General features: G+C 45.7%; 1 protein-coding gene across 1 annotated transcript; it reads right to left on the bottom strand.

Annotated features, from left to right (window-relative positions):
* Window positions 1-1,559: 1,559 nt before the first annotated feature.
* On the bottom strand, window positions 1,560-23,962 carry KLHL6 (kelch like family member 6). Its single transcript, XM_065845009.2, has 8 exons — window positions 23,863-23,962; window positions 22,451-22,872; window positions 17,287-17,452; window positions 11,518-11,967; window positions 8,845-9,082; window positions 5,270-5,472; window positions 4,143-4,356; window positions 1,560-2,563 (listed from the first exon to the last, which is right to left on the bottom strand). Exons 2-8 carry the CDS (start codon window positions 22,708-22,710, stop codon window positions 2,262-2,264), a joined length of 1,833 nt encoding a protein of 610 aa, XP_065701081.1. The 5' UTR covers window positions 22,711-22,872; window positions 23,863-23,962; the 3' UTR covers window positions 1,560-2,261.
* Between the last annotated feature and the right edge of the window lie 1,427 nt (window positions 23,963-25,389).

The following is a 25,389-nucleotide window of genomic DNA, read 5'->3' on the forward strand; positions in this document are numbered from 1 at the left end:
CTCTTCGTGAACTGCTATTAAAACGTCAGAATTTTTGAGAGACGCTCATGAGTTAGGGGAGGGAAAGGAGCCAAGCTGTGGTTCTGCTGTCTCGTGTTCGTCAGCGAGGGATGGTCTGGCTTGGGCTTGCTCAAGGTCTGCGAGTGTGGCTGGGAAGCTGCCACGGGAGAGACAAGAGGCTGTTTTCTGTCTCTGCTGTGTAGAGTTAAGAATTTGTATTTGGAAGTTTATTTGGACAATTTTTTTCCAACTCGGTGGATTATTTTTCTCAAGCAAAAATATACAAGTTGTGCTACTGACATCACGGGGAGAAAACCATCAACCAACTCGTAAGGGCTACTGTTTTTTGGATGATTCCCAATAGGAAGAACTGGTCAGCTTCAGCAGCCACTAGGATGAGTTTTGGCAACAGGTGAAGATAGAGAAGCGCAACTCCTCAAGGGGAAAGGGAGACTCCCCATTCATCCACCCTGGCTGTCCCTGTAGACCAGCCAGTACTGCTAGCCAAGTCAAAGGTGGTATCTGTTCTTCACAAAAAACTTTTGAAATGCAATGCCCTTTCTAGAGGGCATTTCTTCATGTCCTCCAAAAAGCAGAGCAGGATGGGAAAATGTGGGCCAGTGTGGAAGCGTGAGAAATGCAACAGGAGCATTAAGAAGGAAGAGGACCAATTTAAAAAATAGTTGAAAAGGGGAGGACTGTAGGAAGATTAAAGTAAGAAAATGAGGGGATTGGCTGGAATCGCAGAAGTGAGGTTCAAGATGTGGGGCCAGTTGCAGCAGAGACGGGATTTCTCACAGGCTTTTGGGGGGAAGGAGATGACACAGAGCTGTTGGGGGGCAGACACCCCCGTGGCTGCCTCTGCCCTCCTGCACGGCTGGGGCAAACCCACCAGTGTGGTCTGGGGCCTTGCTGTTCCGCTCACAACTTTGCAATTAGTAGGCTGAAATTCAGGAACCCACTTTTTTTCTCAATCCAGCATGAGAGAAATATTATTTTTAATACTGTATAAGGCAAAAGGATGCATGACGGAGAGGGAGAGAGGCTGGAAGGTCTCACTGCATGGACAGATTTGTTTTGCACAGTGTTTTCTGACTTGTATTTAATGGTGAGTTGGCTCTTTCCAGCAACTAAGCAGGGGAGGAGGGACGGGAATATGTTCCCAGCCTTTGGCCAAGAGTGTCCCAGAGCGTCCCAGGCGTGACCTCGTCAGTGTTTATTTTGCTTTCTCTACAGCTGACCCAGATGCTGGAACTCGAAACTGAGGCCCTCCTGGCCTGTTGAACGTTTGCCCTTGTGGTACAGCATGTGATGGTCGAGGAATCAGGTTGGGAACAGTACCTGGAAGTGTTTTTCTCTCCAGCAGACTGTTTTGTCCGTTTTCATTCCAGGAAATCAAAACCCGTGAGAAAAATCCTGGGAGAGCACTGCCACCCAGCGGGGCTGGCGCTGGGCATGGCAGCGCTCAGGCACCGACCTCTGCTGGTCTGCAGCAACACTGAGAGGAAAAACCCTACAGGCAGAACAGTAAACCATCCCAGAATAGAACAAAAGGGAAATCAGGTTTCAGGCTGCTTTATTAGGAAACAGCTACAACGATGTTCAGTGGAACCAGATTAGCGTTTGTTTATATTTGCAGCCTGTGCAGTCTTGCGAACTACAGCAAGGTTTGCAAACTGAGATAGATTTCTTTGGTCACGCAGAACTGAAAAAACAACAAACTGTCTCTGAGCAAACAAACAAACTAACAAACTAACTAACAAACCAGTTTTAACCTTATCTAATGTGCCAACCACTGGAAAAAAGCACAGCTTTGGAGAAAACAATGTTAAGTTTCACCAAAGTTACAAATCTTTCATTCCAAAAAGCAACTTCTCTTTTTCACTAGTAGGTGCTGCAGATCCAGCTTAACACTATAAATAGTTGAACAAACTTCAGGACCAGGCTGGGCCAGTTCAAGCATTTTTTGGGGAAGTAAAATTCCCACGTGCATGTCACATTTCTTTTCCTGATTAGAGGTATTGTGTTGGCTGGAGTAAACTACAGCTGGTCCCTTTGTTTTTCTGTGGAGGGAAGGAATTAAGATAATTTAAGGATATACTGTACAGAGGAAATGCAAGGACTGAGCATATATACAGATACTCCCCAGAGGACCCCAGTGGTGATATTTCCATCCATTGCTGACTGCAGCTAAAAAACATCATCACTGCAGCCTGTGCCACAGGAGCACAGAGGTGTTTGGTTTCTTTGCAGTTCTACGGTCAGACAGAAACTGCCCCGGGCACAATCCTACGGATGTGTGTGTAAGACTTCCTGAGGGTAACGCTCCCATGATGAGACACCCCCCGAGGCAGGACACACTCTTCGGTCAGCTTCTGAGTTTCAGGGTCCCAGCACAGCACTGTCGCGATGACTTCGTTCTTTTCATCTCGGCCCCCGGTGATAAACAGCTTGTTGTTGCAAGGAGAAATCCCACAGCTGGCTCTCTCATGGGTGAACTGGGTCACCAGGCACCATGTATCTTCCTGGGGGCTGTAGGAGTAGAGTGCTTTCATGGCCCCACCTGGAGACAAAAGGAATATTGGTTTGCACTGGCCATTCCTGTAAGAGATTTTGACTAAACCACCCACTTCAACAAGGCTCTGTTCCTGACATTGGTAAGAATGATTTGTGTGCCAAAGTTAAGAAAAAACAAGGTCACAGGATACTTTATTGTTTTGAAAGCCAGATCTGCAGAAGGCCACTTATTGTTCATGAGGATGTGGAATCTAAAGCCAAAACAAACTGCTGTGGTCATGCAGTGTGACCACAGTGAACCCAGCAATAGACCTTTCTTTTACCTGGGTCTGTCTTCAACTGTATAGAATAGGGCTGGGGAAACCTTGAAGCCATGGTCTTATTGATGAGTTGCAGCAATGCCAGTGATCCTACCTGTTGTCAAAGTGAGCATTCATCCATTGTAGTTATAATCAATATTGGTTTTGGCAATACTAATCTAGTATTTCAGAGACGATCAAGTCACTGTGGGGTGACTTAAACAAGTTTTATTTCCCAATTGGAGCAGACTGAAAACATACACATTGTTATTTATAGTGATTCATCTGGTGGCTGGTAGTTCATCAGTCTGGGTAATTTGATTGCTTCGGATGCTCTTTTATCTTCTAAGGCTCAGGTGGGGCTGATTTCTATCCAATTGAACTAGATTTGTTTCTCAGACAGGCAGACAGTAGGTTTACTGGTGAAAGATGCTGAATGAACGTAACTGGAGTATTGTGTCAAATTTTATGGGGGGTTGTCTCAGCTAGCCCGTCAGTCATGCCTTCTCTTTCTGTCTCTCATCTTGTATGAAGAGGGTGATGTCAGTCCCTGTGCTGAGGAGAAGCACGAGGTATTTACATACACATACGGTGCATGCATATATATGTGTGTGTGTGTGTGTGTACATGCACATTATAAATCTCCCTTCAGAAGACCATTTACTGTTTGGTGATACCCTGGCTCTGCACCAGCCCGCAGCACCATATCGATTATACTGCAAGTGAGAAACTTTCTGCGCCACGGCTGAGGACAGGGACTCTTCAGAGCTGCCGTTTTGGAAACAAATGTGCTCTTTCCTTCTTTTGTTTTTTTCCAGCACAATCTGGAGACTTGTGCAGGCTCCCTCCTCAGTTCAGCTCACCACCATTAAACTCTTGTTCTTCTGTCTTTGCTTCCACTTGTGGCAACTGACTGAATTAACCCCAACAAGGATCTAGCGATGAGGTCTAGATCTTTGGGTATCGGTGGCTCTGCTCCCATGACCTGCTCCTAGTACTCATATCCCCACATAAATCTCTGTAGTGTCCCTGGAGAGGAGAGGGGACATGGTATAGCCGTGAGGTCATGCCCTTGCCACTATGAACCCACCTTTGGATGGCTTTAAGTTGCCTCTGGGCTCCAGCTTTCCAAGATACTTACCACACTAACAAGGAGTTGGAGTTGATGACTGTCGTGAATGTGCTGGATTCCCATCCCTCACTAAGCTCAATGGGAAGAGCCATCTGACCATTTGCTTATACTCCATAGAGTGTGTGGGTAAAACTAACACACAGAAACAAGCCCTGATACATCTAGACAAGAAAGAACATTAAAGCTTCACCTACCCACAACATAAATGTGATCACGGAAACTTGCAGCATTGATACACTTGGCTTCTACCGGCATGGGAGCTCTCAGGCTCCATGTGTTGGTGGCAGGGTCATAGCACTGGGTCTTGTCTGTCGCCAGCTTCCCATTGGGTCCTCCCCCGATCACGTAGAGTTTCTTCTTGTAGCTCGCTGCTGCAAAGGAGCTTACGTTGACCATGAGGGGAGCAGCCTGTGTGACCGTAAGAACTCATTAGTAACTGTTTTGATGTCAAGTAGTCAGGCTGATGCCTATGGGGTGGGAGCCTGCTGAATTTTAAGTCAGATGTCCCTTTTAATATGATCAGTAAGGTTCAGAAGATGACATTTCTAGGGGTGAGGGAGAAGTATGTTTCAGCTTTTTCGTAAGACTGTGTAAGCCTCTTGATAAAAATATGCTCTGTCCAAATGCTGTTATTAAAATTATATTGTCAACAATTGAAAAGCTAGGAAATGTCAGAAATGCCCCAAATCTCCTTTACATAGTTATTTACATTGAAAAAACACAAGGAACTTGTTCATACTGGTCTTCCTACTTGCAGCTGTAATTGTTAGATTCCTCTGCATGGTGTTGTATAATCTAAAAACTAGAGTTTGTGTCTGCCATTATGATGCCTAATCTCATTAATTTCTGTCGAATATTCTCCTCTCATTGCTTGAATTACAGTTAGAACTGGGGTTTTTTTCCATCCTGTTTACCTTGAAATCTGTACTTTCAACTCAAATGTATAACCCATACCATACATAATGCACAGGTTGGTATACACGTTACATGTTACGCATCAGAGCAGTAGTTTTCAGCCTGTGCTCTGGTTGATGTGTGTTGCGCTCTTACTGCTGTATGAACTACTAGCTTTAAAAGCCAGCTAAGAAAAGGAAAATTAGGCATTAGATGTCTCACAGGCAATGATTAGCAGGCAATTCTGTGATTTTTACTTTCTGAAGGATACGCATTTCTATAGAAAAGACTTAGGGTCTCTATAGACCAGAAATGCTTCAAAGAATTGTACTAGATCCTGTCTTGTTCATTTTTATGATTCAAAGCCCTAACATTTTCTGATTAAAATGTTCAAATGAGTAAAATGTTATGTGATGCAGTATCTTACCTCTGACCAGCAGTTATGAAAGGGATCGTAGGCTTCCATGCTGTTGATTCTCTGCATGCCATCGAACCCTCCAATGACATAGACTTTGCCACCCAGCACAGCCATTTTATGCCTCCATCGACCAATATTTAGATATTCAATTTGTATCCATTTGTTGATGGAGGCGTTGTATTTCCAGACATCGTGCTTTGTTTCTTTGCCGCCTGCAGTGTACATGACACGTGTAAATATGATAGCTTGGGTTGTATTTACTCCAAATCTCCAATATGATTACATTTTTAAATGCTTTCTCATAATATAAAATAAATCACTGGTCGTTATTCTTAATTACCTACACCAATGGCCCAGCCCTGTTATACAAGAAGAAAATTTCTGCATTTAATTTCCTTAGTAGTGAGGGAAACTCTGCACAAGTTGTACAGCCAAATATTCGGTAAATCTAAATCACCGTTCCTCACTTTCCCAGACCTCAACCACTTCCATTTTCAGATTGAGTGAATGACCAGCCACACACAACATGGTGACATGCAGGAGATTTTTGTGCACCACTGGGGTGTTGCAAGATGCTGGGAAATGACAAATAAACATGATTTAAATAAAATAGTGGAGGATGCTGCCGTCAGTGGTGCCAAACCCCTCAAAAGCCAGGCCTGTGCTGGGGGACGGCTCATTTGCGCAGGGTGGATCCAGTCAGCCAGCCCAGGGGTTTACATTGCAAAACTAAAGACCTGACTCTGAACTATCAACAGCAGTCCTGCATGGCATCTTACATGTTTTACTAATGAGCCTTGGGATCATATGGCTGGGATCTCATTTTTGTACCTCTTCCTCTGGTCTCTTTCTCTACTGGCTTGGACTTGCTTCATATTTATAGGTCAGAGATCTGAACTGGACTCTGCAAACTCATTCTAGGGCTGACTTGCAAGCAAATCATTACTCATGCTAAAGCACAGAGCAGTGTTTTAAACAAGCACTTTTGGTTGCATATATTTTTTGGTGCAACTGCAATACCCACGGATCTAGTTAAGCCTGAAACCACATTTACAGACTGAGAGCTTTTTCCATCATCTTCAACCTGATTAAACATTTACTTCACTGGTGAATATACTGAAAAGAGAATTCATATTCCATTGAGAAAGTGTCTGCCTTCATTGGTATTCTGTACTGCAGCCAGATCACTGCAAACTGGTGGAGCTCATCTCTGGGCCAAATAGCAGATTGAATAGGAGATAATTAGCATGCTAGAAAGAGTCGTTTGTAATGCTTTTGTCTCGGTATTTTTCACATGTATGTGTTGAATTTTATTTGCACTCAAAGAGCTGAAGTGGCTGAAGGGCCTGAATGCAGCATTCATGGTTACAAAGGGCCTGTGAGGCTGCAGGTGTTCCTTACCCTCCCTTGAAATTCCCCTTTTACACCAGCCCGTTCTCTCCTCCACAGGCTGGAACTCACGTAGGAGCTAGAGCTGGATGAGGTGGGTGAATTTGCTGCACATCAGGGGACAGGGAGAGGTTTTTGAGAGAACTTGAGGTTTATTTTATTTCTGTAATTTCTCTAGTCCACAGTTCTTTCTAATTTGAGGGGAAATTGTAACTAAGTTAGCAAAAGTAACAGAATGGTGAGTGATAATTCATGTCATTTTTCATTACACTACAAATGCAGTATTTCAGTCCATCCAGTCAAAGAATTTAAACTTTTTGGGGCCATGATGATCTAAAAGTAGTCATTATCTCATGCAAAGGACTTCCCTATTGTTCAGATGCTAAAAGAGCAGGGAAGACTCCAAACTGTACCAAGATACTGAGGGAAATGTGCATGTGTGAGCAGAGATCAAGTTAGGAAAGGTGCAAGTCAAGTTAGAAAATAATGGAGTCACAGGACCTACAAGAAAGAAAACAAAAGTAGGAGGACACACAAGGAGGAGGCAGATGTTCAATTGGGATTGAGACACTAATAATTTGGTTTAGCTGGAAAGAAAATACTAATGATTTTGTTCCACTCAGCCCTTTATTTTGGTGGGAATGGTGAAAAGGAGATAGGAGAAAAGCTAAGAAGGAATGGAGGGAGGGAGTCAAAGATATGAAAATGAACAGAGAAGGAAGAAATAGGACCTGTGAGAAAAGCAGCAAGAGGAAAGCCAGTTTAGACTCACCATAGCAGGGGAGGAGACAGCCTAGATAGAACATAAAAGAAAAGCGGAGAAGAGACACTGGAAAAGATGTCAGGGATAAGAGGAAGCAAAAAGCCTGTGACCTTGAAAAAGAGGGAAGGGGAAGAGATTAAAGACAAATGGAGAAGAGACCTCTCAACTCAAGGGTGTGAAGGTGTGAGGGATGTTCTCTAGAGGAATGTTTGACTTTGGCTCCACTCTGCAGCCAACCTTTAACAGAGGGCCTGCTGCCAGAATACAAAGAAATTCCCCATGGTGGGCTGAAAGAAAGAATCTCCTTTATTTGTAACCAGGGAAGGAATAATCCAGTTTTTACCCCAGGATAAAGATTTAATAAACTTTAAATTGGAATGAGGTAATAAAGAGCTGTGGATTCCCAAAAGAGAGAATGCAATGGAAGATAGTTGAATAACTGCACTGGACCACTATTCATACTTAAGCAAAGCATTCACGCTTTAGCTCTTCCTCCTCCTTTCTTCTCTCATGTCTTAAATGAGCACAGAATGTGGTGGGTGTTTTTGCAGGAAAAAGCGTCCTACCCATGGAGACACTGCTCTGTATCGTGGTCTGTAACGTGACAGTGATTACAAGCTTGCTATCACTTTTCCTTTGAAAAGCAGAGCAAGATCATTAGACTTGTTTTTGACAGGCCATCAAAACCAGCTGTCAAACTGATTAGCGAGCTTGACTTTCACCTTTTTGATTGTCAAAGTAAAAACTCCGTAGCTCCAGGATCAGACCCCTACATGTAGCTGAGCTGTATTTGTGGGGGAAGTTAAATGTGCCTCCTGAAGCTCTCCAGATGAGGGCCTGCAAACGGTATGTTCAGACCCACGCTGTGAGTCTGGAACGTGGGCTTCATCTGGCTTTGACAGTTAATATCACCGTTAGCAAGTGGGCGCTTCTGAGTCCTGCCTGATGTGCTGTTGAAGTGTTCCTGCAAGTGCAGTCTTCAGGTAGCAGACAGGCAGTGGTGACAGTTCCCTACAGGTTCTTGACTGATCCTTGCAGAATGAGCCAGATTCTGGTGGACTTTTGCTTACGCATGTGGAGCTGCAAATGGACTTATTATAACAAGATGCTGGAGGAATTATTCTTCATTTTATGTTTGGTAAGCTGTTCTCAGAGGCCCTTCCATGGGCACAGTAGCTGAGCATGCACAAAAAGTAGCCATGCATATGGATGAATATTGTTTGAAAAGGAATCCTGTGTTAAAACTCTTGCCAGGGCCAGGCAATATCCTCACACATCCAGCACTTTCTGCAGCCTGTTCAAAGCCAAAGCATTAGAAATACCTGTAGCGCTTAATTCTACTCAAGTGGCCTCAAGCATTCTTGTGAAGAAGCTGGAAATAATATGAGAACCCTCAGCTCCCCTCTTCCACTCCCAATGTCATGTTCCTTACCCGATATGTAGACTTCATTTTTTAGCGTAATGCATGCAAACTCCACCCATTTTTTATTCTCATTCTCCGTCTCCTGCTCTGTGATGGGTAATTTTGCTACTTCCAAGCGGCTTCGCCTCAAAGGATCCAGGCAAGTCACTTCTGCTACAAACTTCTCATCTTTTGTACAGCCCCCTATGATCATAAACACCTCAGACTGGAACTCGTGCATCCTGGGCTTGGTTCTTTCTGTAATAATCTAAACGCAAGCAAGACAAAATGAGTACACAGGGCACTTACACCTACAGTTACAGAAAGGTCTGGTGACCTTTTTCTGATTACCTGTTTTGTAAATCACTACTGGCTTACATCAGCTGAACCAATTATCAAATGCTCTTTAAGATGAAAGCCTGGAAAGCATCCTAGAAGCATTCAGCAGAGGTTGCTGTGTCCTTCTTTCAGCAGGATTGCTCCAACACTGGACTCGGTTGCCTTTGCCTACCCATGAGGATCCTTTCAGATCCTCCTGGGAATTCCAGGGCTGGCACTAAGAGCTACAAAGGCAAGCACTAGTGACAAGGTTGGGTGCATGTGAGGCAGCTGAAGAGGACAGGTTTTATTTGGGCTGACAGAGTGGGGGCAAGGTAGGAGGGCCCTGAGGGCTGTGTATGCCCTGGGGAGCTTGGAGAGAGCAAGGCTGCAGTTAGCACTAGCAGAAAATAACTGCTGTCATTATTTGTCCTCAAAAGATATGTTAAAGCATCAAAGTAATAGCAATTCTCTACTCTGGGGTTTTTTTTAATTAGTTTCTCTGTTTATAAGCCTTAGTTTTAAGATAAAACCAGAAGATTTACTTAAAGCCAGCAGCAGGATCTGAAACATGGTTAGCTCTAATTCACCACCTGTTGGCTCAGTTTATTGACCAAGTCTTTGTCTCAGGGACACTCGGAAAAGTCACTTCCCGCGTAGATGTTTGCCAGGAGCAAAGAATGTGGGGAGTGCTTGGAAACTTCTGTTCTGCCTGGAGGAAATGCTTACAAGCAAGTGGAAATAAGTGCATTAGTGTCCCAAGGTACACTGGCACTATGCTGAAGGACAGAAGGAATAACCTTCTTCGTCCCCCTCACTGCCCCAGTTTTTCATACTGGAAGAAAGGCAGTGTAAAAGGTATGCGGAGCAGATAAAGTTGTTCCTCTGCTTCTTCCATATCACAGGCCATTTGCCAATTTGCAGATGCTCAAAATCTGCTGGGAGAGGTCTGCACTGCTCTGCAGCAGCCTTACATCTGGTGCCAATGGGATTGCAGTTGTTACCTTCTGCATGCTGCAGAGAAGTGGTCTGTGGACCTACAGGTTCAATTCTGTGGCAGTAGCCAGATAGCTTACAGTTTTACTTCTCTTTCTAAGCTACTTTTAATATGTTTCTATGAACTGGCATGATTTATCTGTATTGAAAAAATATTATTTATACAGACATAAACTTTGTATTTTCCCTACGTTTAGCAAATTATTAGGCAATTTTTAAAAAACATGTGTCCTAGAACTTGCCAGCTTTCAGAATTCTGTTTTTAACGCACCTGTCAGGGTCACTAGACATTAGCCCTGGGGAGGGTGGCTGTCAGGGCTGCCTCTGTCGGTGGCCCCTTTGAAAATGAGCTAATGAGTGTTCAGCCCTGAGCAACACTCCTTTTATCTGTCCCGCATGGACCTGGTGGCACAGCTGAGTGAGGCAAGGCTTCCTCAAGGACTTCCCACCAGACTGGCCAGCACTGCCCCGGGTTGTTGTGTACCATCTTACGCAGCCACCGGCACAAAGAGCCCTTGGTCTCTCGCCCTCTGCAAGTGACACATCCACCGTTGGCGATGGATCCACAACATGCTCCTGGGGCCTCCTGCCTTCCTCGGGCTCTCTGACTGAGAAGGCACACAGGTTTCCTCACATGCTCACGTAACTTTGGTCCTGTTGTGAAATCTGACCTCTTGTTGCTCTCCCCTCTAGCCCACATGTTGGGCCAGGAGATGTGGCTGATACCTAACTTTCCAAAGAGGATGGGCAACTGAAGAACGGGAGATCCACCGTGGCCTACCTCGAGCAGGCAGGACAGGACTCGACTGGGCATCAGGATGAACCTGTCTCTCTGGGTGCAGGGACCTCTGCAAATGAGGAAGATAGACAGACATCTCCTCTGGGAAGAGACCATCTTCTTCAGGGGGGTTCTCTCTTTCTGAAAGATTTCCCCCCATAAGTAATGAATGGAGGTGTTACATATTTAGATTTGAAAGAGTCATTACAGACTGCAACAGTTTAGTGGGAAAATAATTCTTCCTTCCTCAGGCTTGAAATATTAGCTAAGAGCGTGAGGTCTCAGGAGTAACACCATTTGCCTTTTTGCTAGGGAAGTCACCTGGGTTCTTTGTTTAGCTACGCAAGTGTGTGTATGAAGGCTCGAGCTCAGATGTTCACATACAGGAAGTTTTACACTTTGTTTTAAAACAAGCTACCAAAAATTTCCAAGCTCTCTAAATAAGCAGGATAAGTGGTAAGGCACACCTCGACTTTTCAGTAGCACCAGTTAGTGAAACTTCACTGCGAATAACTTTTTCTGTCTCATGGTGCTGCTCCTTCTGATGGGATTTTTGAGCAGAAGCATGAGACATTTGGAGAGAGTGGTAAGTACCTTCTTTTTTTACTCACCTCGTTGCCTGACAGATGGTACATCCTCGCTTCCTGGAGCAAAGGAAAAACATCTGGACACTGTCTAATGAGTTGATCGGCTTCAACAGTCTCTACAAAATACCAAGGGTCCAAGAGGGGCAGACGAACATTCTCCAGCACATATGGCAAGAGAGGAAACCTTTCCGACTCCTTATAACGAACCCAGTTCATTACAGTTTCGAACACCTGTGCCTCTTCCGTGACGTAGAGGTCATCGCTTTTCAGCGTGCTGCAGAGAATGTCGGCCGGCAGCTCCAGGAACTCCTCATAGTTGAGGACCTGGGTGAAGTTCTGGATAATGTAGTTCTGCACTTGTTGTTTCAGGCTCTGCAGGGAGTGGGCGTCAGCCAGCCTCAGGATGCCAACACAGTTCTCCGGCTGGAGAGCTTCGGTGAGAAAACTGGCACAAGCATCAACCATGCGAAGGAACTGTGGACAAAAAAGCATGTGTAAGCACAGAGCAGTTACTTGTATTACTGTATCGCAGAGAGCTACGGAGCTTTTTGAATTGTATTTGTTTTACAAAAGTAAAAGGGGTTTCTGCCATTCCCCTCACCTCCATGAGGTTTCAAAGCACTAGCTAACGTGGAGTTACAAAGCACAGATAAGGTCCCCAGGCTTCAGATGTGCCTGCCCTGCTTCATCTGGTATGTCAGCTCAGATCAACCAGAAGGGGGTTTGGTTTTGGAGTGCAGATGGCTCCACCCTCTACATTTATGCTCCCACCATCCCAATTCCAAGTGTGTCTGAAGCCTTGCAAAGGTGGTGGAAAACCAGTGCTGGGGCGTGGGAGGTTTGGGCAAAGTGCAGCCCCCCAGAGCGTGTGGGCATGCTGGGCGTGCTGTCCTGCACTGGGGATGTGGTGGGAAGAGATTGACCGTCAGCAAATCTTTGAGTTGCCTGACAGCCAGGCTTGTCTGGCAAGCATCTGTTGTTGCCTTCGGAGGTTTTAGTGACCTTTGTTTTCCTTGTCATCACCATTGGTTCAAAAAAACATAGATGTGCTTTTTACACACAGAGTCTGCTTAATCAAATGACTTCCCATGCTTGCGTTCAACAGGGCATCACAAACTACTCTCATTAGTTTCCTTTGCACAGTGGCCCCGCCTGAGGGTCCCAAATGTGCAGGTCCTGGATGTCTGTGGAGCATTTCCGATGAACTGTTATGTGAGCTGGGTTACTGGTGATTCAGGAATTGGGAACCAGTTTGGGGTAGAACTGGTAAGTTATAGCACTTCATCGTGGGCTTTCTGTCATCTCTGTGATTTCAGGTGTGGGCACGCCATCAGTATTTCGTGTTGATTTTGCCCCTGAGCAACACGAACAGTGACATACAGAAAGATAGTTCAGAACTGATGCTGTGCATTTCCGTCCATCCTTTTTGGGTCCTTTTTCCATCCAGCATCAGCAAGCAAACCATTTAAACTCATTCTGCCCCACTGGGGAAAGTTACACAACAGTAACCTATGGGCTAAGAGGAAGCGAAACATTTTTAAACAATGCGATATGTAGATTTGTTTCAGTAATTAGGGTAGAACCTTCCAGACCCGGCGGTGTCGTGTTGACATATTTAGGCTGTTTACCAGAGCTGAGTGATCGCAGACGCTGCATACAGACTACCTTGTTCCTGTTTTACATTCAGATGTGGTCAAGAGTTTAGAGAAATGCAACTGGCTGATGAACGAGGGTACGCGAGGTCTCAGAGTATGTTGCTGCCGTTGTGATATAAATATGTCAGCGGCATGCCGTGGCACCGTGGCAGAGCTCGGCAGCCCCTCGGTGCCTCCACGCTCACATTGCCTCTTCTCTGGGCTAGCACAACGCTGACACTTTGAACTCACCAGTGCATTTCCCTGAGGAAAATGGATCTGAAAGGACTGAAAGGACTTTGCCAACACTGAGCAGTCCTCAGACCTGAGGCAGGTTAAGCATTAGCCCTTTAAAAGCTGTAAGTAATGAGATGCAAAAAAATCAAATCTGGGATTTGTCAAGGTCACTCATCAAGTCATCTGCAAGTCTGGGAATAGACACCAAAGCAACGTTCTCACCAGCCTACAGCCCAGCCACTGTAGAGCGCTCTAATTATTTATACATGGCTTGCTAAGAGCGATACTCATGAGATGACACCAGAGGTTTTCTCCCAAGCAGTGCACACTGGTCTAACAGCCACGCAGGCACCATTGATCATGCTGGGGAGCTGTGTTCGGGGCCAGATGAATGCGGAACTGCGAGGTGTGGGTGTGAGAAATGGTTCCCACCGAGGGCTTAACCAGAGAGGTCGGACTGTTCAGGAGCGTAGCGAGGCAGGACTTTCCCTGGCTGCTGCTCCACATCTCCGTGCTGCACTGTCTCCCCACCAGTCTCTTCATTTAGAGACAAAACTCCCCCCAAACCCTCCCCCAGATTTGCTGGGCAGGCTTCAGTCAGTCCCATGAGACAGGTGACTCAGGAGAGCACCCAAGAGGGAGACTCCCCTGAGCCTTTGTTTCACTTGCTCTCATTATTCTTGAGGAACTCTAAGTTTTCTTCTTTCCCTTCTGTGAGTGCCCTCCTAATGCTGCCCCAGGCATTTTAAAAGCTCTGTTCCTTGGGAACAGTTCCTTCAATAACTGGTCCTGCTCCTAATACTCCTTTGAATCCAGGTTCTTGCTTGCTAGAGACATCCCATATGCGTACTCTGCCTCCACTTTGCCTTCTCTCTGAATAATAAAATTTATTCTCCCCATTTAAGTCCTCTCTTGTCCCAGCTTTTATTGAACTGCCTAGCATAAGCAGTGCCAGCAGCCCTGCCTCCTGCTATAAGCCTCAGAAAGGGACGGGAACAGTGGTTGAAAGGGCTCTTATTCATAATCCCTCTCTGTATGCAGCACACCTTGGTGTCAGATCCCACTCTGCTGTGGCTGAAGGGGCAGCACATCCCGGCTCGGCAGTGGCGCCTGTGTCCCAAGGGAGCCCCACAGCAAGGAGCCCCACGGCAGGGAGCCAGCCAGGCGGTGGGGGTACAGCAACCCTTGCAGGGTGGCTCTCTGGGGAGCTGGTGGCTTTCCAAGCCTGTGGACATCTATGACGCAGAGCTGCCCAAAGCCCTTCATTAGCAAACCATGTCCTCCTGGCCGGTGCAGCTGGCACTGCATGGTGGCTGTGGTGTAATGAGCTATGTCCTGCGCCAGCCACCCTGGCCTTTTTCTGCTAAGTGGCTACGGGATGGTCTTCAGATAATTGGCAAGGTATTTTTCTTATAGTGTCTTGTTCATGAAAAGTGGATTAACGTGGATGAGAGGTGCTTTGGGAGTCAGCAGGGCCACCAGACTGGTGGTGCTTCAGCCGTGCCCTGGGGCAGAGCAGCCCTGCTCTGCCCAGAGCAGAGTGATGCAGCTCAGGGGCATCCTTCACTGTTCCCACTGCAGCTGGCATTTCCATGGCAGTGGTCGTCACAGCCCTTCGCCACAATACTGTTTCTTTTACATCTGCTCAGGACCTTGTTTCCCTCTCACCATCTCTTTGCTCCCACTAAAGCAGCTGATGTGGCCCCTCACCCAGGCCATGCTGAGGGTATGGGGCAATACACAGGTTCCTGGGGAGGCAGGAGGGGCATAGACAGGTCTGAAGGCTGTTGTTGAATTACTGCAGGTGAAGCAGAGCTCTCTGCCACAGCGTTGAGAAGCAGCTGAGATCCTGGCCCTACCGAGAGGCAAAAGGATGAGCTGCTTTCTTGGCTGCTCCGCAGGCAGAGCTGGTGGCAGGGGGTGCTGGGCTGGATCCAGGATGGGCACCAGCTTTGTGAGTGTGGTGGCTGGACAGCTGCCACCCCAGACAGAGAAGGTGACTATTCAACTCGTGTTGCAACTGTGCTCTGGGTGGAAAAAATTTGTCTGGGTCACTCCAGTGTGAGGCTTGGCTGTTCAGCAGCTCCCTGTCCAAACCCTCCACCTGCTTCCCCCAGGAGAAATGTGCACAACGCAGGGACTCCTGCTCTCTCTGAATAGCCTTTCACCTCTCCCCGCTGTCATTTTCAGCTGCATTTGGTCAAAACTTATTGGAAGGGACTAAGGGAATGCATAATTATGTAAAACTTTTTCAAAAATAGTTTCTAGAGAAAATGGAGTATCTATATTGGAATATCTGGAACTGTGCAAGTTATTTCTTCTTTGGTTCTTTGTCAAATCTGAGAAATTGAAAAGAGGCACTGCCAAAAATTGTTGCTAGTCAGATAAAAAAGTTCTATTTCGAATTTCGGTGTCTCATGTCATTAATTGGAAAGGAAGGAATTTCCCAAACAAAAATGTTACAATATATTGCAGCATTGACCTTTTTCAGATGTTGATATATTGAAATGAAACATTTGTCTCTTTCAAGTGTTTGTGTTTGTTCTTCAGCATAAATAGCAGAGACAAGTTGGCAGAATGGTCATCGTTACTAAATCTTTTTTACACAAAACACGTATTCAGTCAGAAACCTCAACCGTGTATACTGTGAGGCTTTAAGACTTTATAAATCTTGACAGTATCCAAGATCGTTGTAGTAAGAGTGGGTATTGCTGCTTTCAGTAGAACATTCCTGATTTTCTAGGTTTTTGAAGTTTACTGTTCTTACTCACAGCACCCTCATGATTTTATCATTACTCTAACACTGCTTGAGAGTTTTCTTAAAGCACCAGCCTTAGGAATTAAATTTAATCTTAATTTTAATGACAAATAGGGAACAGAAAGGAGAACTCGTAAGTTAATGCTTTTGATAGTGTCAGAGGTAAAAACTGAGGAATGATCCTAAGGAAAAATGGTTCAGAAGAAAACATGGTTCAGAAGAAAACAAAAAGATCACAGAAACATGTCCTGAAAAGGAACCAAATGTAAACTCTGAGTGCTACCAATTTGCAGTACTGATCTCCTGAAAATGTAAGTTCTTGTACTGCGACCCCAGGTGCCATCAAAGCTACATCACCTTTTCTGAGTTATCTGGGGGAGTACTTTGTGATAACCTTCCTTTCTCTCCCCGCAACAAGTTCCAGCTCCAATTACCCCAAGAGTCACAGGTTCATTTCAGAGCAACATCTCCCATGTTTGTAAGATTCAAGAATCTGAAGTTCATAATGAGCCATGATGATTATGGAGTCAGGTGTTTCTCGCCTTTCTTAACGCAAAGACTGGACACACATACACACATTGGCGCTTGGCAGGTTATGCTGGTTGCAATTTGTTAGCAATTTACAGCTCGGTACCAGGGACTGCAATTTGGTAGACCTCACAGGTGATTTACCGGACACGTGAATACCTCACGGACCACAGGCTGAGTAACGCTGCTCAAGTCTGACTTCCCACAAGTCCTAGGTTGTGACTAAAACCCTTTACGTCAACAATCCTCCAAAGGAGGATGCTAACTTTGGCTGGTGAGCCTCCATCTCCAGGCAATGGAGAGGGAGAGATGAAGTTACCCACTAACTCTTTTGGGCTGGAGGACTGACCCGCACCTGGGGGAGCACTGTCCCCCCTACACAACCCTGCTGCCTGGCAGGCGGCACGCGGGAGCAGCTCCGGAGGCAGAGCCCAGCTCTTTGCCTGTTTGCATGGCTGCCAGCACAGCAGCATTCCCACTACATGGCTGCAACTGCCATTTTTTATCACAATGTAAAGAATTATGAAGCAAAATGCTTCCAGAACCCATGAAATCAGGTAAGTTTGTAGTGTGTTAACCAAGGTAAGACATGGTGTTGCCAGAACAACAAGACTGGATCAGTGTGTTTATCTGTACCTGAAAGAGGCTGGCGGCTTCCAGGACTTTCTGTACGTTTTGCTTTGTGATGAGCATCTTGCTGGTGTAAGTGTAGTCCAGGAGTATATTCATGGTTTCTGCATCAACTCCTTTAAGTATGATCTTCTCTTCGTATTTCTCTCTTAAATCATTGCAGAACATGGCCCTGAAAAGAAAGATGTTTAGCTTTTACTGCATCCCAGCCAGGATGAGGCATTCTGAAAACATTTGGTATATAGATTTCAACATAGAATACTGCGATTGCTTCATATTTACTACAATTAGTCCTGCAGCAAAGTAACAAGGAAAATCCTTTTGTTGCTTTCCTACCTGTTTACTCCTGAGTTTGATAAGGCATACACACATGACAGATACCCCAGAGCTGGACTCCGCCGTAGACCTGGAGCTCCATGGCAGCACAAGGCAGCGGGGACCTTCTCTGGGAAGCGCTCTGTGTCTGGACTGATGCTGCAGAGCAGCTGGGATGTCTCACCTGATGGCTTCTTACAGACTCTTGCTGTTTCTGGAACAGCTCATTAAGCCCAAACCTCCAGCCGCTGGCATTCTCTGTACTTTATTAACACTTAGCACATGTACTTTATAACCCTTGGCAAGGGCAATACCCTGCTGCTTTGGGGCTGCTGAACGCTGCTTAGGCTGAACCCTGAGGGCCAGCCCAGATGCACATGGCTGATAGCCTCGCCTCTGAGCTTCCCAACATATCTTTGACTCCATTAATACCAGGGATGGGCCAGGAGGGAATGGCTTAAGAATTCGCTTCTAATTATGAGAACAACTTTTCCTCTGCTAAATTTTGGTGCGATTGTAGAGCTGGTATGTCTCGGCTAGAAAAGTATTGAATAATCATGAATTGGAACTACTGTTAACCAGAAAGCACAGTGATGCATGCATGTTGATGCCATCTCTCCTTTGGTGGATAATACTGCATTTGAAAGGTGACCACCACACTTTGGCACTAGTCAGATATTTCATGATATAAATCAGAAATTTATCTAAGAGCTATTTAAATCCACTTTGCGTTGTGATAACTGCATGGCAAACACACGGGTCTTCATCTGCATTTTCAACTCATAATTTAAAGTGTTTCTTCCAATGCTTTTGCTTTATTTAGAAGTTTGATTGGTTGCATCTTGTTCACTGCATTCAGAGAGGGAGATTTCACATCGTTTGGAATCTGGATCAACAGATTAGGAGTACGTGAGCCCGCTTGTAACTGTGTTGGTGAAAAACATGTGAAGATCTAAAGTGTAATTAGAAGTGCTGTTTACCCTGCATACCCAGCCCTTCTATATTAGTCATGTGTGATGTTAACAGGACAGTGCAACCTAGGAAACAGCTTGAGATCCAAAGTCTTAGGCCATGCTTTTCTTGTAAAAGTGGTGCCAGGATAAAGCTGTCTGATTGACACATCTTACTGGAATGAAGATGTTAACAGTTTTTATAGCAAAGCCATTAGGCATGATGAATGGCAAATGGGTGGAAGATAACAGCTGTTCCTTGCTTTAAGTGCTACCTGTTCCTTGCCTCAGCAGTGATTTTATAGCAAGAGAGCTGGTATTAGTTATCTCAGTGTACAAAACTGCTTTTTGGTAAAGAGACCTAACTTTTGAGCAGGAAACTTGGGCAGAAAAGTTACTTGTCAGAAAAAGATGTTCAGCCAATATTCTCATTTTCCCTTCATTCAGCTCGTTAAAGGTTTTCGATTCACTGCTCTGCTCCATGGTGCAGTTTCTGCTGCCACTGAAATCAGAGTATTTGAAAGGCATTAAGACAAAATGCTCCTTAACTTCAGTGAGCACGAGACTGGGACCCTCCTTTGCTTCTCTCCCTTTTGGTGCTGTCAGAAGTTGTACATCTGGGGCGCATAGGCAGGTGGCCATTTGAAAACAAGAGCCCTCGGTACCCACTTCTCCCCAGGAATGGGGTTTCAACACAGAGAGGGAGGCTTGTACAAAACAGCTGTTTCAACGGCATGGGATTGATAGGCGCTGAATGCTTCATCTGAACGAGAAATAGGCCATTGTAGGACGCAGGTGTTGTCTGCTCTTGTTCCGTTTGTCTCTTAAACTGGTGACTCTGATCTTATATTTAACCATCCCTGTTGGGGAGGCGAGAGCTCTCAGTTCTGTCCCGCAAAGCCGGAGTGTTGGATGGAGGTCAGGTGGAGATACCCAGCGTTACACCATTGCAAGGCTCTTCCGAAACCAGCCTTACACAGGGATCTTGTCAAAGTACTTCCCCCTATCTCTCTTCTAATCTGCAAAATTGCATTAGAGCTGCCATCCACTCCCGATCTCACAGGGTAAGGATTCACGCAACGTGGCTGCAACCTGCAGAAATCACACATCTAAAGCACCGCACGCTGCCACCTGTACTCCTCTCTAGACAGTGGTGGGGTGAATAGGGCCACAGTGACCAGGAGAGCTGAGTCCTGTACTGGCCACCCTTCTGCTCGGGTGGAGTGGACCTCGTTCCCACCCTGTGTGCCGACCAGAGGGGAGACCCTGACACCACTCAGGACTGATCAGGCTGAGCTTCTCTCCTGGAAATTAAAATGCCACCTCTGAACCTCCGGGTTTGCCTGTACTTACCCAGAGAGATGTGTGGTTATTTTCTCTGGGGCTCTAAATTCAGATGTGTCTGCTAATTTAATTGTCTGCTTCCCTGGTTCATGTCCCTGTGTAATTCTAAACTAGATCTTTGAACCAACTCTAAGAAATGCACATCTGAAGTGAGTGGCCCAAGACCAAGTTTATATACCTAAAAATGGGTAAATTTAGAAAAAACGGGGAGAAATCTCCATGAAATACATGAGGCGTAGCAGTTTGTGAAGCACTTTTTAACCACCCACCCACACTGGAGTGCTTGTGCTTGGAATTACAAACCTGACTTCAAACAACCATGCTGGAATTTGAGGATGCTCTGGAAAATATTGCTTCAACCTCTCCCAGCCCCATTCTCCCACTACCTTGGGCAGTGCAGGAGTGAAGAACTACTGGTCCGCCTTGGTCAGCTTGTATTTCTCTTCTCTGCTTTGTTACCTTCACCCAGGTGAAGTGGAGAGTTAATTGCTTTACGTCAATAGATGCGAGAGGTGTCAGAAGCACTAGTCTTCTCTCAGGCAGTGCTGAAGGAAGGACTAGAAGTCGTTAACTTTATTTAGTGGTGTTTAAGTCGACTGCTGCAGATTGCTTGCGTTGTGGCACCCAACGTTCAGGAAGGGGGTTGTGTAACACGCTGTTGCCATGGTCTAAAGCCTGTGACTCACAGGGTGTCTTTGCTCTGCTCCTGTGCATGGGTGCTTGAGGCCCTCTAGTAGCATGGAAAGTACTCGCAGGAATAGTGTGATTTATTAATTTCTTCTTTCGTTGGGCCCATGTAGCTGCTGGTGAATTATGGCAAGATGAAATAAGCCACCGTGTGAGCAGGAGAACTAGTGAAGCTCAGTTCCCTGCACACTTGTGTCCTCCTTTCCCTCCTCACACTAACCTCAGCTTCCCCTCCCCGAGCCCTCCGTCCTCTCTCGCTATTCCTCTCACACATTTCCCGTCCCTCTCCAGAGGTTCAGCTCTGTGCTGGCTGCCTGTGTCTGGCCAAGCAAGGGCAGCATGTGCTTTGGCTGGCTCTGGGGACCCGTGTGACACTGACCAGGACACAGTGCTGGTCACCCAGCTGAGCACCGTGGGCCCTGCTCCTGGCATCTCCCCTCTGCCTGGCTACCGATTTCCATCACACTTCACAGAATCACAGAATGTTAGGGATTGGAAGGGACCTCAAAAGATCATCCATTCCAATCCCCCTGCTGGGGCAGTGGGAGCTTCAGTTTTGAGATTTCCACTCTCTGCCAAACTTGAATGAAAACTAACCCAAAGAGTTGTGACAAGAGGCACTGACAGGCAGGCAGAGAGTGGGATATCATAAATCTCAGCTCCGTGGGAAGCCAGGGCAGGCAGGAGCACCTTGGGGACAGACCCTACACATCTGCAATTGCCTTGGGATGAGGTGACCTCCAGGCAGGTGTCCCCCTTCCTTCCATGGGCAACCTGCTGCTCGGGGCTCAGGGGAAAACCAGCCAGCAGTAGTTATCAGCAAACTGCCCTGTCTGTTTTTAACTATTGAAGCCCCTTCTGATTGCAGCACCTTTCCTCCTAGCGGAAGAGGAATGGTTTTTTTTTCGAAGTAACATTATGGCGATTCTTATTTTAATTTGTGCATCTGCTGTCCTTCCTGCACACGATGCTGGTAAGAAATACTTGGGCATCTCTGCTTTTAGTTGTATATTTTCACATGTGATCTATGTAGTCTATATGTAGAAATAATACCCATCTCTGTATATTCACAGATACAATCTCTATTATGAGATGATAAAAACAGAACTGTTCTTCCAGACACTACCAGCAAAGCTTACTAAACTCCATTAAAATTAGCTTTCTGCTCATGTCACAAGTGGTCACAGGTTCTTTTTTCTCATGTTTCCTCTGTAGCTTTTCAGTCATCTGACCACTTTAGCAGTAAAAAAAGAAAGAAAAAAAATCCCAGCCATGCAAATGTGATTGTCTAAACGATAGTGGAAAATCTGTGTTGAAACTGAAACTGAGTTCCTCTGTGTGTCTAAAATTTGTTCTTACTGGCCAGTAGTCTCAGATAGACTATCTATTCTAGTACCGGAAAAATGAAAAAATCAAGAGGACCAGAAGGAGGGGATGAAATAGTAAAAATTTTACCACAGAATGGTAACGTGAAAAATCAGATTCCTCAAACCTACTCCTTTCTCAATAAAAATGCAGCACGATCTGCATAAATATTGCTTTTTGCCTGGATCCCAAAGGGACAATACAAGGGGCTACAGGTACTTGTTTGAAACACCCTTTTCTCATCCACTCGTCTGCCGGCCGTTCTCCGTTTCTCTGCGTGCCTCCCGCGGGCTTGCTGAGTGCTGGTATCAGAGCTCGGCAGATCCACAGCTTGGCACCTGCCTTAGTTATAAGTCTCCAACTTTAAAAAAAGAGCCAAAAGGCATCAGAAATTACAGACTCACTGCAAATTTGCAGAGTTTAGCACACAGTTTGCACTCCTTGGAGATCTAGAGGTCAAGCCTAAGAAGCAAAGTACATTTCTTGGTTTTGTTTCTTACATGTCTTACCTGAAATAGTTGCTTGCTGCAGCAAGGACCACTCGGTGACAGGAGAATTCCCTGCTGTCCACGCACAGGATGACGTCTGTAAGGGAATTTTCAAGCCGAAGGTTCTCCAGGCCATTCTGAAGCACCAGAGAAAGTCCTGTGTCATCAAACTTGACCTTTTCACCACTCGAGACTTCCACCAGGTCCCCCATTTTTGTTGAACACTCATTGTCCAAAGAGATCTCGGGCTCCTCAGAGCTCTTCTCCAGCGTGTCCCCCATTTTCTGGCCAGCACCGTCTCATTCTGTTGGTGCTTCGATCTAAAAAGAGCTCCGAAGCTTCAGACGAGTCACACTGCAGAAGTTGGGCGTATTTCCTGTCCAGCGGTCTCCGCTTATCTCGAGCTGTCACACACATAACAGGAAGCCTTGCACTTTCTCATCCTGTTAACACAAACAAAGGCTGGGTGTTTTTTCGGTGAATTTCAGGCAGTATCAACGTGTTTAGGAAGGACTTAAGATGCCTCTGGATGTGAGCCGATTACAAGTGCTGGGGAAGGCCTGCTTCCCACCCTCAAATGTTCGCTGTTATCCGGATCTGCTGTTTGGAGTGATAGGTGCACCACGCGGCTATCGAGTCACTCCTGCCAGGATGGGCTGCCAAGGGGAAGAGGGTTTTATTTTAAATTTCTTTTTCCAGGTATGTGATTGTTAAGCACTGAGCTGGTTTGAGTTTTGGTTTTGTTTTTTTGTTTTGGTCTTGGTTTTTAATAATACGCTCACATATTCAGAAATCCCTGTAAGAGGCTGGTTTTGTCCCTCATGACGTGTTAGCTGACAGACTCTGGATGGCTGTTCTTTAAGGCTAAATCAGCAGAACTCTCTCCAGGACATGGAGCAGCATCAAAGATCTTGCAGCTGATGGTCTTCAGGCCACGCTGCCAGGCACAGTGATGTCCCTGATGCGTCCATGCAGCCAATGCCATGCCACCAACTCTGGCCAATAGTGGAAGCTGAAGGAGGGAGTCTGGGGAGCTCTGTATCATCCCCACCATCCCCACTGCTGGAGATAGCCTGAGTCACACCTACACCGAACTTGCAGTCCCCAGATAAACAGGGATGGCGGTGGGCCTGTGGGCTGAGCACCTGATGGTGAGGATGCTGCTGGGAGCACTGGGGCTGACCCTGCAGCATGATGGGAGCACACCAAGCACAGGGCTGAACACTTCCCTTTCTCCTAAGACTGAGTTGGATCTACTTGAACCTCACTTAGATGAGAAACTGACCCAAGCTGATGGAGATAATAAGCCACACAGCCTGTTGAAAGGAACAGGGTAAATCGTCTGACTCGATTAGGAACGTTTCATGCTATGGTGTTAGAAAATCACACTCCCTCTCTCTCCCCCTGAGAGGAACGCAAGTCTAGCCACTCACCTTGGTAGCTTGGGTCCTGACCAACCTTGCCGTTGTGATATTCACTTCTAGGAATCCTCGTTTGGCCAGTCCTCATGTTTTTATTGTGTGTTTGGTTTCCTCTTTTGTCTCCAGCTTGTACAGCTGAACTCCCAGTGTTAGGGGAAGCTTGACGTAGAAGAAGGAGGTGAAAGCGGCATTCAGAGACAGATCTAGAGGGTTCTTGTATAAGATAGAATGATCAAGAGGAAGGAAAACAAAAAATCTCCCTCCTGCTTTCTCCTACATCCTTGTAACTTTTTTTTTTTTTTCTTCATTCTGTGTAGTCTGTGCAGTGCTTTGGCTTTTTACTTTCCCTGCTGATGTAAATGTGTTCCTCCTGCCTTTGTGCCAACTCTTGGTAATGAATGCTTCCTTTTCTACAGCCAGTCCCATCTTTCCACCAAGTACTCCTGCTGGAATACAATCAGAAAATGAAGGACACCCTTCAAAAAAATCACAGTATTTTAACCCTATCTTGGGTTAGGTTCTCTTTGTTTATCCTCATGACTTTTGACCTTAGGGAATTCATCTTATCAGGCTTTTCTCTGATGGCGAGAAGCTTCGTATTTTCTTTTATCTGTTTGAAGTGAAAGCTGAGATTTGGCAGTGATCACTTGATTCCAGTTGCTGAAGCTTTAACAAAGCATTAATAGTTGCAAAAGCTGAAGCAGGATTATATTGGCTGTGAGTGCTGGGAACGGAAACCCTGCAGTCGGTTAATCGCTGCGGTGTTGTCAGCACGCTACCATTAACTGCGCTGTAGGAAGGGCCTTGGTAGCTCAAGCAAGCGTTGACTAGTAGTAGCGGTGATCACTATCTGCGGTCTGTCTCCTATGCCATTGCCAACCCATGTGATATATTTTTAACCCTTAAAATTATTGATTTTTTTTCTGCCAAGCACTTCCCCTCCTTTATTCGTCTGTCGGTCTGTTTTTATAGGGCTGCCTAATATTTACGGAATCCCTCAGTCAGGGATTAATCTGCAAATGCAGTAGCTAGTTTCATCATTTGGACAGGCACCAGGGCAGTGCTGAGGTGAATGTTGTGTCTTTGCAAGTAGAAGGAAACAAACCAGCATCAGGGAGCTGCTTGCTTGAGCTGCTCCATCACCCAAAACTGCAGCAGCAAAATGTTATTTAATTCTGGGGCAAATCCAACTTGATACTTTATGGCAGCAGCTTCCAAATACATTCTTCTTTTTTGGCCTTTAGAAACTTGATCTGGCTGCACTCCTAGTGTTTTCGTTAAAGAATTACCTGATAGCTAGATGAACCACTTTATCTGGTAAGAGCTGAAGGTTTGTCTGTTCATGATGTGTTTGTGTATTGTCCTTAGCTCACACATACTGAATTGACCTATGTCAAAGTTGTACCAGCTTGAGATATCTGGCTGGAGTGACTGGCTAAATAATGTATATCCACCACCTCTGTCACACAGTAAGTTTACAGAGGTATGTAACATCACAGACTATTGCTGGTACATATGTATCTCTGGTTTGTATGTTTG

The sequence above is a fragment of the Patagioenas fasciata genome, chromosome 9 (assembly GCF_037038585.1).
Source record: "Patagioenas fasciata isolate bPatFas1 chromosome 9, bPatFas1.hap1, whole genome shotgun sequence".
Taxonomy (NCBI): domain Eukaryota; kingdom Metazoa; phylum Chordata; class Aves; order Columbiformes; family Columbidae; genus Patagioenas; species Patagioenas fasciata.

What these genes read in the sequence shown, in the direction of transcription:
- KLHL6 (XM_065845009.2), bottom strand. Translation starts at nt 22,710, where the DNA reads ATGGGGGACACGCTGGAGAAGAGCTCTGAGGAGCCCGAGATCTCTTTG. An exon ending in GCAGCAAGCAACTATTTCAG is followed by an intron (nt 17,453 to 22,450) that starts GTAAGACATGTA and finishes CTTTCTTTTCAG; the next exon opens with GGCCATGTTCTGCAATGATT. An exon ending in AAATGAAGTCTACATATCGG is followed by an intron (nt 5,473 to 8,844) that starts GTAAGGAACATG and finishes TGTACACTGCAG; the next exon opens with GCGGCAAAGAAACAAAGCAC.